At 40.1% G+C, this 15646-nt stretch overlaps 1 protein-coding gene across 6 annotated transcripts in view; it reads right to left on the reverse strand.

The window, feature by feature from the left end:
- The window catches only part of EXOC6 (exocyst complex component 6), a 141233-nt gene that overhangs the window by 42432 nt on the left and 83155 nt on the right, over positions 1-15646 (reverse strand). For all 6 annotated transcript variants that reach the window (XR_014777439.1, XM_084773032.1, XM_084773034.1 and 3 more), the window contains one exon: positions 2986-3127. Coding sequence is in view for 5 of the 6 variants with exons in the window: in XM_084773032.1 (XP_084629158.1) it covers positions 2986-3127 (142 nt within the window). In the remaining variant the exon portion in view is untranslated. The remainder of the gene's footprint in view (positions 1-2985; positions 3128-15646) is intronic.

A 15646-nucleotide genomic window follows, 5' to 3' on the forward strand; every position in this document is an offset into this window, starting at 1 on the left:
ATATCCCAGGAGGACGCATGGTGCTTAGACTGCCGTAGCCTCACTAAGCATGGCAGCTGCCCCTTTCTCATCTAGCCAACTCCTCTTTTCCCGTCCCAACATGTTAACAATATATACACTGCATTAGTATTAAAAATCAGCTTTACCTTTACAAATTACTTTCCCCTAGGACTTAAAAAGCGACTAATTAAAACATGATTTAAAACCTAATTTTTGAATTCTCTTACCATATTCATAATATTAGAGAAAGTTTTATCTCACACAGTTAATACACATAACAATCACTAAAAGTGGCAAGTGGGTAAGAGTGTATACTTTTTTGTACCAGAGAGAGTACGAGAGAACTCACCATTATGTTTATACTTATAAATTCACTGTTTAAAGTTAAAAGATACCTTTTGGAAAAGAATATTTAACATTGGAGGCAGTAAAATAAACACAAAATAATTTATATTTGTTCAGAAAGTACTGAATATGTGAGACTGTATTAAGAAGTAATAATTACAGGGCTTCCATGGGATGGCTTGGCAGGCAAAGGTGCTGAGTTCGACTGCTGGAACCAACATGGCAGAAGGAGAGAATTAGCTCCTGCATGTTGCTTTCTGGTTGCCACATGCATGCCATGACAACTGCATATACACATGAATGTACACACATACACATGAATATACACACACATGAATGCACACACAAATGTACACACACACACACAACTTTACAAAAAAAATGTCAAAAGGGACAAAAAAAAAAAAACTTAACCAAGAAAACCATGTAATGACCACAGTAGTTATGCATGATAAGCTTTAAAGGGCAGAAACTAATCAAAGGCAGAACATTAAAGGTAGCAGAAATGGTGTGGTCTCTTCCTACCATGTCTCTGAGAGATTAAAAAGTACCTTTCATCACTGACCAAAGGAATGAGTACAAGTGGGAAGTGAGGCTCAGGAGGCGATGCCTGAGGTGGGGCATAGCGCCTGCTTCTCTGCAGAAACCAGAGGGACAGCAGACAGTCACATCCAGCAGCACATGTCACCAAGAACAACCTAGCCAGTGAGAGGGTTAACTACCAGTTATTATTAACGTTTAGTTATACTGATTTGTTTTGTGTGCGTATACAAAGGTGAGCAGGTGCTCACACCACCGCACACACGTAGAGGTCAGAGAGCAACTTGTGAGCATTAGCTTTCTTCTACCATGTGGGTTCTGGGAATGAGCTTAGGCTTGGCAGAAAGCGACTGGGTAACAGTCAACCAGCTAGCTGGCAGCCGCACAAAAGACAAAATAATACAAAATGACTCAAGAAATATTTGTGTAAAATATTGACATAAGCAATCCAACAACCCCAAAACACAACTTCTTACATTTTTTTTAAGAAACCAGTTTAAGTTTGGGGGGGGGGTGTTGCTCAGTGGTAGGATGTGTGTTTAGAATCGATCCAGACCTTGGGCTCAATCCCAGCACGAGAAAAGGGGGTGGAAATGTAATGCTGGGGTAATAGGATCCAACCAAGGGGGAAGGCAGAAAGGGAGGGTATGTAGGGGTGGTCTGCTGAAGCGCAGTTTACATGAGAATGCAGCAAGGAAATCTACTACTCTGTGTACTAATTAAGGTCAGATTAAAAATAAGAGAAAGAAAAAATAAGAGAGAGAGAGAGAGTATGAAGAGAGAGAGGGGGAAAGAAAAGGGAGAATGGAGAGAGGTATAAAAATAATCTGCACAAAGAGGGTAATCATTACTGTGATCTTAGAAAAAAATTGAAAGGTGCATTTTTATTTTTATTTCATGTGCACTGGTGTTTTGCCTGCATGGATGTCTGTGCGAGGGTGTCAGAGCCTCTGGAATTGGAGTTCACACAGTCGTGAGCTGGCATGTGGGTGCTGAGAATTAAACCCAGGTCCTCTGGAAGAGCAGCCAGTGCCCTTAACAGTTGAGCCATCTCTTCAGCCCCTAAAAGGTATATTTTTGGGTCAAGTACTTTTATAAATACAAGATAGATATTTCACAAATGAGAATCTTACTTTGATAAGAATAAAAAGTTCTCTGGGAAAATAAAGCTAGAATTACTTTCTAGGAAAAAGCAGACCTTTCCCCCCTAGCAGAATATACTATACACAGAGGGCAGACAAATATTTTATATTTGTTGCTAGGGGGGAAAAACCATGTTATTTCTGTTTTAGTTGAAGGCTGCTGACTTTTTTTTTTTTTTTTAGTCTTACAAATAATATGTGACTGTAAATTTTCCCCCAAGAAGATGTTTTTGCAATCCTTCTGGTGCCCAGTGACTCAAATGTCAATGGAGGGGCCAACCAGTGATTCCCGTTCCTTTAATCATGGAGGTGTTCATCTGAGGATGCTGCTTGAAAGCGACTCGGAGTTCTCTGGCTGGCCAGTTAGGACTGGGGTGTGATGAAAGCCGTCTCTGAAGCATGTGTAACATGCTGATGACATGAGCCCTAACGCTCATCAGCTAATGCCAACACTAGACCACAGAAGATGCAAACCGTGTGACCCAAACAAAACGATGCAGAAGAGTAACTGCAGCTATCAAGGCCGGAAAGCACTTTCAGGAACGAGGAACAAGACAAGAGGGGCAAGATACACCACTTGGCATGCAGTGTCTTCCAGCAACAACCGACATGCTCAGAAAAGTGAAAACATCCAGCCTGGGGTGCTCTGTTCACTGACAGAAGACACTGGGAGAGTCCCAGAGAGGTGGCAAGAATGGCCCGAGGGAGACAATCACTCACTTCTTGATCTAGATCCCCACTTCAGTGAATCTCACTGAGGCTGTTAACATGAAGTTGAGAGACTTATTTCTTCCTAGGAAGGAATTAGCTTTACTTCTAAAGCTGCCAAAAAAAAAATTTTTTTTCAGTGAAATTGGGCCTTCTTCCCTCTTTTCAAGCTGTCCTTCTATATACAATTTCGCATAATATTTAAATATAGGCTCCTAGAGAGCACGCACAATGGCCAGTGTGTACTTACGCTCACACTGGATGACGTCTAAGTTAAACTGCTGCACGGCTCCCATGCTGATCTGTTTCAACTCGCTGTCCAGTAGCATCTGCATCAAGGACGTTGACAGGTGTTGGCAGGCTGACATGCAAGCTGTCTGGGCAACTTTCCCCTACGCAAAACAAACAGCCACACCAAGCCGTAAACAAGCAAGCATGGAAGTGCATCATAAAAACATCACAGGACTGTTGACCTGGCACTCATTTTGTTGGTGCAGTGATAATTGTTGGCTTGTCTGCTCCTGTGTCCTAAAACTAAAGTTCACCTTTCTCAAGTCACAGTATTATTCAAGTGCTAACTGCACAAAGGAAAATTACAAATGTTGAAACTTACTTCAGATCTCTTGAAATAATGTAACACATTTAAATGCACATGAAAATATGGCATTTATTACAGTAAATCACACTACTGGCAAAGCAGTTCATTCCTACCGTGCCCCTAAACTCTCCTTTGTATGTTTAACTACAACAGCACAAAGGAAGTTAACTGTGTAATTTAGACTGCTGCTGTTCTGTACCTAAATAGCAAAACACCCACGGCAGAGGCCTTCCCTACTCAGCTTATTAGTCTGTGGTGTAGGCTCAGTCACCGGTGGGGAAAGGCTTGCCTGTCACTTTCACGTCAGCTTTACTCCTAGTCAGTCAAATTCATGAAGCATTTAACTATAGAAACTAACACTCCTATTTCTCTTTCACTGAGATGCATGATTCACTTTCATTGACAGCCTTATTTTTAATGTTTGTCCTACAGATTCCACAGCTGAATTACAATTGACATAACTTGCTTGGTTTTTTTTGGGGGGGGGAGGGGGGGAGACAGGATATCATTATGTAGCTCCGGCTGACCTGGAACTCACTGTGTAGACCAGGCTGGCCTTGAGCACTCAGAGATCTGCCTGTCTCTGCTTCCTGCACATTGGGATTAAAGTGGTGTGTGCCACCACCCCCATCTATAGCTCAGGCAGTACTTGCATTTGAAGCAGTGTTTCACAGAGTATAAACTCCCTTGGGTCACAGTGCCCCAGTGATCCAGGGAGGCTGCCTGCAAACGATTACATGATTAAGTGAGGGCTGACTCCCGTGGTGCAAGTCAAAGATCTAGGACTGTGCTTAGGAAAACGATGGCTTTCAGAGTTTTGCCTCATTTCCATTAACAAATATTTACCCAGTGGTATTTGATAACTATGTTTTCTTGCTTCCTACTAATCAGAATCACAAAGGCAAACAGGGAGAGAAAACCATAAAAACCCATCTTCCAAAAACATTTATGTAAAGTTGTTGTGAAAGGTCATAAGGAAAATAATACATTTCATAAACTATTAGAATATTTGTTCTTTAGATTACACATTAAGAATTTTAATCTGAGACATTCTGGCCTTAGAACCAAACTCCTTGTGGATGGGTGCTGGGCATCTAGGAACTATGCATAGCAGAAAACTAAGTATCTGACATGCAGTGTCAACTTCTCAATCAAAAACTTCAGAGATAAAAGCCAAAGCAAACAATATATTTGACAGATACTGATGAATTGCCAAAAAAAAAAAAAAAAAAAAAAGGAACGCAACAAACAATGAAAAAACCAGCATGCTCAAAAGCCTCCGAGCCCGAGAGGAATCGGTCTGAGAGACATGCAGCTCCATTCTTCAAGCAGAAGGCTATCAATATGAATGGAGGGGGATAAAGGCTGGGAAAAGAGGAATCCATGGCATGGCACTTAATGTCAACGTTAATAGGCTTGCAAATACTTCATGGAAATGTTATTTTGGCTTAATGGAACAACTAGTGCATTTTAGCTTAATAAATTTTCAAAAAATTATTTAATTCATTTTTTCATAAACATGCCCTACATCATAAGTGGCTTTATTAATGTAGGTCCACAGACATGAATAACTACATAATAGTACTGGAGCCAAAAATGATGACAAGAATATAAGCTATTCCATAAATCCAATAGAAGCAAGCAATGAAAATACATACGCAAACTTGCTGTTTAGTTAAATATTATTTATAACAGTAAAATCTTAATATTAAACTTCTTTTGATCAGGCATGTTAAATACAGGCTTATTGTTCTCAAAGATAAAAGTTTTAAAAACTTAAGAACACAAAATTTTATAAATTTTAAGTAAGGTTCTCTTTTTATACATCAAATTTTAAGTTAATACTATCAAAGGTTCAGATTGTTGAAATTTTACAAAGCTTATATTTTATAAGATGATATACTATTCTCTAGATGTCCATTTCCTAATTTTAGAATGTGTAGAACCATTCTTAAATTTCACTTACTTATTTTGAACAGAAAACTTTTAATGTCTCCAATATTTACACACCCCAAAACGTATTTGTAACTGCTACCTAAGCTACCTAAGACTCCTGGACTATTTTAATAAACGAAACACCCAGCTCCGAGCTCTATTATAACAAGGAACATTGCTCTCATACCAATGTATCATCCTAAAATGAAAACAGTAACTTTCACACTTGTCTTTAAAAACTAGCTCTTAATGGACTTGAACATGGTAACACAGCCAAAATAATCCACAAAACAGTGCATGTGTAGTACATTTTCAGCCACCAAACATACTTCCTGCCCTCATCGGAAAAACTGCTTGCAACATTACTAGGGTTTTCTTTCTCTTCAACAACACAAAGTTCAATAAGTAAGTAAAAACACCTGCCAAACTTTTAAAAAGGTAACTATGTTTTTTCACCCCGCTTGAACATTTTTTTTCCCCTGAAAAACAACTTGCCAAGAGAGAAAACCCTTAGACAAACTTCTTATATTTCAAAGGGACTTGTAAAAGAGAATCTGCTGACATAGTAGATCCTTTCTGCATTACCCCAAAGCTTTTCTTCTAAGAACAATTGTGGCAGAGAGACATTTGGCTCCTAGGAAATTCCCACAGGGCCAGCCATATGCATCCTTCCATGCACCTTCTCAGGGCAGCTTTCTGGACATACGTCTCCAAAGCGGCTTTCATCATTTGCTTGTGTGTCAGTCAATATGATTTATGGACTGCATTCAACAAAGTCAGAGCATACAGAATGAGAAATATGACTACAATCTGCTAATTTGTTTTGTATTGAGCCATTTAAGAGTCAAAGACCTGATGTCAGCCTGAGACCAGCAACACAATTAACTAGCCGGTGACAGATCCATCCATCCTCCCTGCCAGGCTGTGCCAATCAAAGACAGCATGAGGCGGCATTTAGTGAAATCAGTAAGAAGACTCATTCTCCGAGTAACCTGTGTAAGAGCTTGATTGACACTTTCTGAATTTCGTTTGTGGAACACAACCACTCCTTACCCAATAGTTCCCTACTGCAAGCTGTGAAATAAGGCTTTCAATGCCAATCACAGAACAATAAGCCGCTAGCCACCAACCTCTGTCGAAAGAAATCAAGAAAACACATCTGTTTGTATGTCAAGCCAAATTTCCAAAATAATTTACTATTGTAGATTAGGCTAAAGATACTGTGTTTTTTGGAAAAATAACATAGCGACACAAATACAACACATTTTATTAGATTATGCTTCAAAGTGTTTTGGTTTCAAAGTAATGTTTTCACAGGTCTAATACAGTGGGCAAAATACTGAAAACTTAAAAACTAATTTGGCACTTTAAATTTTCATTTCATGTTCATATTTGTCTCACCAGTCTCTTATTTCACTGATTTAGTAAGAAAATTTTTATTTAAACAGTAATTATTTGAAAAGCATTTTTCAAAGCTACTTTCATCCTCACAAGTACACAGAATGTAAAAATACCCACTTGAAATCTTGAAGAACTAACTATTTTTTTGTATTAATTGATCTTTTAAAAATTTTATTAAATATTTTTAGATGTGCATTTATATTATTAAACATATATACAATAAACTACCTACAGCAAGAATAACCATGAAATAATCTGAAAGCATATATATATATATACATACACACACACACACACACACACACACACACACACAATGTTTTGGCTATTTGTAATTTGGCAGCCTTAAAGAAAACATCTTTCCTATCTTGGTGAGTCTAAAATTCTGGGTTTGTTTTTGTTTGTTTGTTTGTTTGTTTGTTTGTTGTTTTTTGGCTTTTGGTTTTGTTTTTGCTTTTTGAGACAGAATCTCTCTGTGTTAGCCTTGGCTGTCCTGGACTCGGTTTGTAGACCAGGCTGGCCTCGAACTCACAGCAATCCGCCTGCCTCTGCCTCTCGAGTGCTGGGATTAAAGGCGTGTACCACCACACCCACTGAGTCTAAAATTCTGAATGTAAATCAATATCTATCATATCTCATGATTATCAACTTAAAACATCTATCTAGACCTAAAAATATCTTAACAAATATGTCTGTCAGATATATTGGACCAGAAGGCTGAAGATGATGTTCCAACATTATAGAGAATTTTGGGTGACTGCTCAGGCAGCAAACTGTCTCTGTCATCTTCTCATTTGGAAGCTACTAGCCTGCAATCCCATGTACTCAGGTAATCCATTTTATTCCTTCTCAAGTCTCTGATGGGGTTGAAGACCAGATAGTTTGGTCTTTCAACTAAGCTTAGTTGTTTAGGGGTTAAGAATTAACTACTTTTTAAACTTACATAAAAAGTACAGCAAGGCAAATATACGGTACACTGTGTTAGTCTTTAAATTAGTATCAGGCTTTGTTTTAAAAGGCAAGGAGAAAAAAGAAAACAGAGCGGTGGCTTTGACTCCCACACCTAACACTGCTAAGTGACCCTCATCACTAGGCTTCACTCTTGCTCTTTAAAGTCACGTAAGTTCAAACAACAAATCTCAGTTTGCTACAGAAACTTGAGTTATAAGACTGTGACATAAGCTTTTCAGATGCAAAAAGAAAGGAAAGATGTTTTGATGAGCTAGCTGGTCAGCATCCTAAAGAGCTACAATACATAACCTTTTAAAAATATACAAACTGAAAGAATCAAGTCTTTTATCAAATGTGGACTAAATACTAGAATTAGAAATAAAAATTTAATTAAAATACAAAGAGATCATTAAAAAGGAAACATTTTACTTCAAGAACTCTGTAACTCTTCCTTCTGTTTGTCCATGAAGAACCACGGTGGCACACGCCTGTGATTCCAGCACTCGGGAGGCAGAGGCAGGCAGATCTCTGAGTTCAAGGCCAGCCTGGTCTACAAAATGAGTAGGTTTTGTAGCCGAGGCTACACAAAGAAACCCTGTCCTCCACCAAAAAGAAAGAACTACGGGCAAGTTTTGCTACATCAAAGTACATCTTGCTCAACTGTAAAAATGTTATTAAAGGAAAAGGCCCTAAGACATCACAGAATATTAAAATTCTCTCAAGGTGACATCACCACACAGGTCCTTTTGGCCATCAAGATAGGTTTTAGTGCATTTCTTAAGTGAACACACTAAAATGTCTCAAATTCCCAATAACACAGAAAGGGGGGGGGGAGGTTGTAAAGGTTTAATAATCAAGATGACTTTCTTTCTTTAGTGAGTTTCAATAATGAATTTAATACCACCTTGAAGACAGATTCTTGAGATTGTGCCAAAACACCCACGGTCCATCAAAGCACACCCACTCTGACATGCTCAGCACCCTCAACCCGTGCACAGTTCTGGATCTCTCTCACTCCCTTCCTGTCTTCATCTATTTTTATCCCTGGAAGAACTGGTTACACTGCTTAGCGCAGTGCCCACCATCAATAACAAGCTCTCCTTCTCTCTCTTCAGGCTTTTAACACACTTGCTTACTTCTCTTCTAAGACTCACCATTCACACAGACTGGAGACTGTAGCATAAACGCTTGCTCTTTGGGGGTGGGGAGGCATATAAATAAAATGAACACGATTATCTTAAAATTGAAACAAAGCCAGGTGTGATGGCACACGCCTGTAATCCCAGCATTCAGGGAGGCAGAGGCAGGTGGATCTCTGTGAGTTCAAGGCCAGCCTGGTCTACAGGACAGCCAAGGTTACACAGAGAAATCTTATCTCCAACCACCACCACACACACCCCTGTAAAAGAAACAAATTTCCCCAAGGTGATTATCTGTAACACACACACATTTCTATTTCCCTTAAAACCTCTACATCCCAGTCATGGCTCATCTAACTTTGGCAATATACTTTTTTTTTTTTCAGTAGTCTTTGGAATGTGGACTTTAATGGCATGTCACACCTACACTTTTAGCTTTCTGGCAGGCATCCTTGCTGCTGTCATCGGCAATCCCAGAGAGAGAGAAAAGGAGGCACTAAGTCTTGAAAGGTCAAGGTTTAGAAGACATTCCTCCTGTTCTCAAGCTATGGACTCCTAGACTACAAAACACATATTTAAATGGAGAAAGGTTTGTGTTCGTTTGTATTTATTTATTTTTATTTATTTACTTGTTTTTAGATCAGGTCATCTGGAGCCCTGGCTGGCCTGAGACTCAGTACATATCAAAAGAGGGTCTGGACTCCTGATCGTCTACCTCCCAAGAGTCTATGTATAACCACGCCAAGCCTTAAATAGGAAACGCAACTTGATTAATTACTAAGGTCCTAACGCTCTTCTATTTGGCAAATATTAAAATACAAGAAAAACAAAAACAAAAACAGGCTGGGTGGTGGTGGCACAGCCTTTAATCCCAGCACTTGGGAGGCAGAGGCAGGTGGATCTCTGTGAGTTTGGGGCCAGCCTGGTCTACAGAGTGAGTTCTAGGACATCCAGGGCTAAACAGAGAAACCTTGTCTCAAAAATATCGAAAAATAAAAAAAAATTAAAAAATAAAACAAAAACAACAAAACAAAAGAAGTAAAGGTTTACTTAATCTTCCCTGAAGGTGACGCTGAGTGGTATGGAGCTCAAGACCTTCCTTCGTGAGCTCACAGGCTCTAAACAAGCCTGAGCGACATGAAACCCTGTCTTAAAAAATAGAAAAGGCACATGGTTTTCATTTAAAGATTTATATTTAGGTTTCAACCTTCCCTTCCCTTCCCTTCCCTTCCCTTCCCTTTTAACTTCTTTTCTTTTTCCCTAAGATCCTATGACTTGCCCTCTACTCCTCTCAATTTCTCTCTTTTTGGTATTTATTTATTTATGGTTTTAAAGACAAGGTTTCTCCGAGTAACAGCCCTGGATGTCTGGAACTCTCTTTGTAGACCAGGCTGTCCTTGAACTGAAAGAGATCTGCCTAACTCTTTATATATATTATATATATATATTATTGGGCAGTGGTGGCACACGCCTTTAATCCCAGCACCGGGGAGGCAGAGGCAGCTGGACCTCTGAGTTCAAGCCTAGTCTACAGAGCAGGTTCCAGGACAGCCAGGGCTACACAGAGAAACCCTGCCTTTAGGAGAAAATAAAGCCACCCTATATTGCATAAGTGGTCTCCTCAAAGTGGGGATTCTCCAAGTTCAGGCGCATGCTCATTCCAGGTGACGGCAGTGTCCAAACAGGTAATAGCATTAGTCTAGCCCTAGGTTGGGGGTAGGGCTAGTCACTTGCAGCTGAGCAAATCTGGACACCTAAGATTAAGTATTAAAAGAGTAAATGAGGGGCAAATATGGGGCACAGACATATACACAGGCAAAGCACCCCCCACTTAAAAAATAAATAAGTAAAATGTATCAAAAAAGTAAATATGCATTAAAAACAAACAAGGAAACCTGGGCCTGGTGGCACAGGCCTACAATCCTGTCTATATGGAGGCCGAGCAGGAGAATCAAGGCCTGCCTGGGCAAGTCTGCAAGACTATAACAAATAACCAATAGCAGAGTGTTTGTCTTGCACTGGCAGTACCCTAAGTTCAATCACCAGTAAACACACCCTCCCACATACACATACACACTTACACACACACACTCTCACACATAAATGTGTCAGTGCACACTCAAGTCATGTGGGGTGATCAGGCTAATTTTCTTTTGTTCCCCCTAGGAGAAGCGCCTTCAGCACGATGTAAAACAATGTTCAGGAGGAGGAGTAAATCCTCACAAACATCCAGCAGATCTGCCAATTGCCTTTTTTTTTTTCTTCCGAAGCATCAACAGAAGCTTTAAACCTCAATGCTACTGTCTATGACACTAATTTTCATGAAAGACTGAAGAGTTAAAACTATGTAACAATTTCCCTATACCACCTAATTCTTTCTGGACAAAGACAGGACAGTGAAGAAGGGGTTACCTCATGGTCTAAGCTTGTGATTTGTTTGTGCCATGAGAGATAGCCCAGGCTAGCCTGGAGTGTGTGTGTGTGTGTGTGTGTGTGTGTGTGTGTGTGTGTGTGTGTGTGTGTGTGTGTGTGTGTGTGTCCCCGTGTCCCTAACCTCCAGATTGTCCTTCCTCTACCCCCCAAGTGCTGAGACCGCAGGCATGTCCCACTCCCAGCCAGAAAGCTTTCTCTCTCTCTTTTATTTTGGCATGGATTAAACCCAGGGCCCTGCAGGAGGCAGGAAGAGCAAGAGGAAGGGCAGGAACTCCAAGTTCAAGGTTAGTCCGTGCTACACAGTAACATCCTATCTCAAAACACGAGAAACTAAAAGGATTTTACTGCAGAGTGCTACAGCATCTGCATGTGCAGAGTAGTCGACAGACCAAGAGTCTGTTCTCCTTATACCCACTTACACTCCTCCCCCTGAGTACTTACAGCCAGGTCTTAAGACCTAGCCTAATCCACTGGCTTCCTAAAAAGCTCCCATGGTTATCTGATTCTAAACATCTTTGCATTATTGCTACTACTTCGAATAAAGTCTTGACCAGGGGCAATTCATAAGCTGTTGAGAATGCTGTTATAGACACAACTTAAAACTTCCTAACAAGAATAGTTAGCATTTAGCTGCAATCAACGTATACTGAGCTCACGATCTCAATGTGAGTTTTCGACTGACAAAACTTTACTGATACATGATAAACTTATAAAGAAATAGAAAATAGAGCATTGTTGGACTACATGAAAAAAAAAGCTGAATGTAAAAGTATTCTTTTTAAGCAAAACAAATATTTAAAAAAAAACTCTCAGAATATGCTATTTTGGCAAAAGTGGTCCAGCATCATCAAGACAGGAATGAGAAGTTGAAGGAGCCACAAGCCCTAGGGAAATATAAGAGCATCCTTCACATATTAAGGAAGCACTGAAGATGCAGGGGAATTGAGATGGAAATGGTTTCATGTCCATCTTGTACCATCCATGAACCTCAGCAAACATTGAAAAATGACAAAACAACAAAATAACCCTCTCAGAGACAGAAGCTCAAGAAGCAGACTGTAGCCACAGACAGGTGGACAACTGACCATTTGCGAAGACACTGAAAGTGTGCTTAGAGGGCTGGAGAGATGGCTCAGTGGTTAAGAGTACTGACTGCTCTTCCAGAGGTCCTGAGTTCAATTCCCAGTAACCACATGGTGGCTCACAACCATCTATAATGTATACATAATGATAAATAAATTATGTATTTAAAAAAGTGTGCTTAGAATTGTTATGTGTCTTCCAGGGACAGTACACAGCACTCAGCATGGGCCAGCATTTGACTTTCCTACAACACAGCCTCTAACAAAGCTAGGCTGTCTCGAGTTCCTGGTATTAGGATTGTTTACCTTTATACCAAGAAGGTTGGGAAAACACCAAAATCTGCATGAGGTGTGTGCCCAGGCAGACTGTGAGGGGGTCATGTTGTAAGAAGTCCTAAAGTCCCCATGAGATTGTCTAAAGCACAGAAGCAGTCATCAGGGCCTATGGTAGCCCCACGTGTACTAAGTGTGTCTGTGACAGGATTAAGTGCAGAAAATCATTGAAAAGTAAAAATGCTAAAGGCACAAACAGAGGCAGAAAGATAAATAAATAAAAGTTTTTACATAATAAAACGCAAAGCACATTCTAAAAAGGAAATAATTCGCTGTGCTCTTGAGATATTTCAAGCTCGGGCAGTGAAATACTTTAGCTTTTAAATAACAGCACGCGGCTCATTCATATCCCCCACATAAAGGAAAGTGCATTTAGTGTACATGATTTTGAAATACATTTTCTATTTTGGTTTGTTTTCTTGACACGGGGTTCCACTCTAGCCCCAGCCGGCCTGCAGGAGGGGCTCAGTGTGATCCATGTCTTCACTGTTTCTCCTACAGTTTATTAAAAATGCTCACCAAGTACTCTGCATTAAATACTATAGAAAATACAAGGATGAGTAGACACATTTCCTCATAAGAGAATAAAATCTAACAAGAGAAAGAAGAGTTTACAAACAGCTCATGTTTAAGACAAAATATGAAAAGGAAGCAGGAAAAGACAGGGAAAGTGACCTCATGCAGTTAAGCGCAATCAGGAAAAGCTGTGTAAAGGAGGTGGCGTCAGGCACAACTCTGGGAAAGATCCAGGCATTTTATAGCTATAAATGACGATAAGATAGACAGGTCCAGGACAAAATAAATATGCCAGTTTGAAGTGGAACACGAAGTGGAGCAATATTCAGAAATGTATCAAGAAAGATTATTTTTGCTAGCCTGTGTAATTTTTTAATTCAGCACAAAACTTTAGGTTTTGAAGAGAAAATACGATTGGGCCATGCTTCAGAAAGCATAATATGCACTTGTGGGTTGCAGAAACAGAGGTAAAGCAGGAGAGATGGTGCAGACCAATCAGGAGACAGGGACAGCAGAAAAGGGAGACTAAACGGTAGAAATACTTACATGTTATATGCTAAATTAGATTGCCCCCATAAGAAGAAATGTCAGCATCCGAACATGTATTAACTCTTACTCTAGCTGTCAAAGACACACAACTAGAGATAGAAAGGACAAACACAGTAAAAAGTAAATAAACCTTCAATAACACCAACTTTAAAAATAAGAGCTAAGGAATGAGATGAACGTTGTATGTGTAACAGTTTCCTCCAAGATCAAAACTTTCCATCTGTTTTTCATGAGAAGACTTTCTACTTGTACCTAAACAGGAGGAAGCCTTGTGTTGTTTACTGTTGTATACCCCGAGTGAGGTGGCTGGGTGCTAGGAACCCAAGTCCTGAGTGTAAATTTGGTGCCAGTGAATAAAAGCCTTTTGTTAAAATTCATTCACGGTCTCTGAATGGCCCCAGACCCATAACATCTGGGGGTTCATCCAGGATTTGGTTGTTCAGCCAAATCCTCCATCTTTTCTGGCCATCCTTGGGACACACTGGAGGCTTGCATACTGGGAGCCAAGAAATCAGATAGGCCCAAAGTTTGAAGGGCGCTACCAATCTTTAACTCCTAGATTTCACAAAAGAGCCTTGAGTCCCTGAGGGTTCCCTGCACTGGGAGCAGAGAAATGAGATAGGCCCAGCTTTTAGTGGGAGACACCGGCAAGTTCTCAACACCTAGATTGTGAGAAAGAGGCAAAGCAAAACAAAACAAAAGCTCCAGAGGTGTAGGTAAGGATTCTGTTTATCTATAGCTCACATCTGTGGAACCCATAGACAATCTGGATGCAGTGTTAAATCCCAAATCAGAGAGGGACCACCTGGTTGCCACTGGCCCTTGCTGGAAAAGCCAAAGCCAAAATGGAAATTGGATGTTGGGTATATGCATCAAGGTGGCCATCAAATTTTTGCTTTTGTCTGGTCTTCCCAACTGTGTGAATATTTTGTCTTTTTAAGTTTGATGTATCTGTGCTTTCTGATGTGTCCATAATATTGTTGCACATATGGGAGTCAGAAGCCAGACCAGAGTGGGGAGCAGGAGAGGGAAAGGGCAAAGGAGCAGGCCAGCTGCAGCATACACAGAATCAGCAAGCATTCCTCCCTCACTGGTGCAGCTCAGCTCCCTCTGAAGCATCCTCTGTGAATAGCCAGGACTCAAAATATTATCTCTAAACATTCTTTGTTCTCAGTTTACTCTGGTCCCTCCCCCCCCCCACCCCGGTCACTCGATTCAGGTGTCTTTTAAGTATGGATGATATTAAAATGTTATTTTATGCTGTTCTACTTCAATGAAAAGCTGGCTCTGGAGTTGAGTTATGGATCCTCCTCCTCTACACCCAAGCATGCGCGCTTAAAGGTTTCCTCCAAACTGTGTCCCATGTCAGGCAGGCCACCTGACCATGTAACAGATAAAGGAGAGCAAAACAAGACAAAGGACAGACTGTTCCCAGTGGGGACTATTGCTACTTAGCTCATACTCTTTTTAGTTTTGTTTTAATTCTAAAACTTTTGCTAAGGTATGAATCTTATCTCAAGATTTGTAAGACTATTATGTAAACTTTCTGTACCTCGAGAATTTGTAAGCTTATTGGGTTATCATTAAATAATCTGTAAAATCTAGTAAAAAGTTAACTTAAACATATAGCAAGAGGGGTTGATGGTTGGTACATACATAGGTAATCTTAATTTACCACAGCATTTTGCTTGTGCAACTTACATTCAATTCTTGTTTAAAGGAAATGGATGTTTTTAATTAACAGCAGGTCTCCAAGATATTTTGGACTGGGATGGATTTTATGTTTAGTTATTATTGTCCTGAGAATAACAGGTGAGGGAGGAAAAATCATAAAACAAGGTTAATGTTCTCCTTGTGTGACCACTGAAGATTAAAGCCACTAAACTGAGACTGCCCAGTAGCAGTCAGGTAGCTGGTCCCTATTGTCTTACTGATACAGAGGTCATCTGGTTTATACTTCATACTCAAATTCAT

This window comes from Acomys minous (genome assembly GCF_964271855.1).
Source record: "Acomys minous genome assembly, chromosome: 2".
Taxonomy (NCBI): Eukaryota; Metazoa; Chordata; class Mammalia; order Rodentia; family Muridae; genus Acomys; species Acomys minous.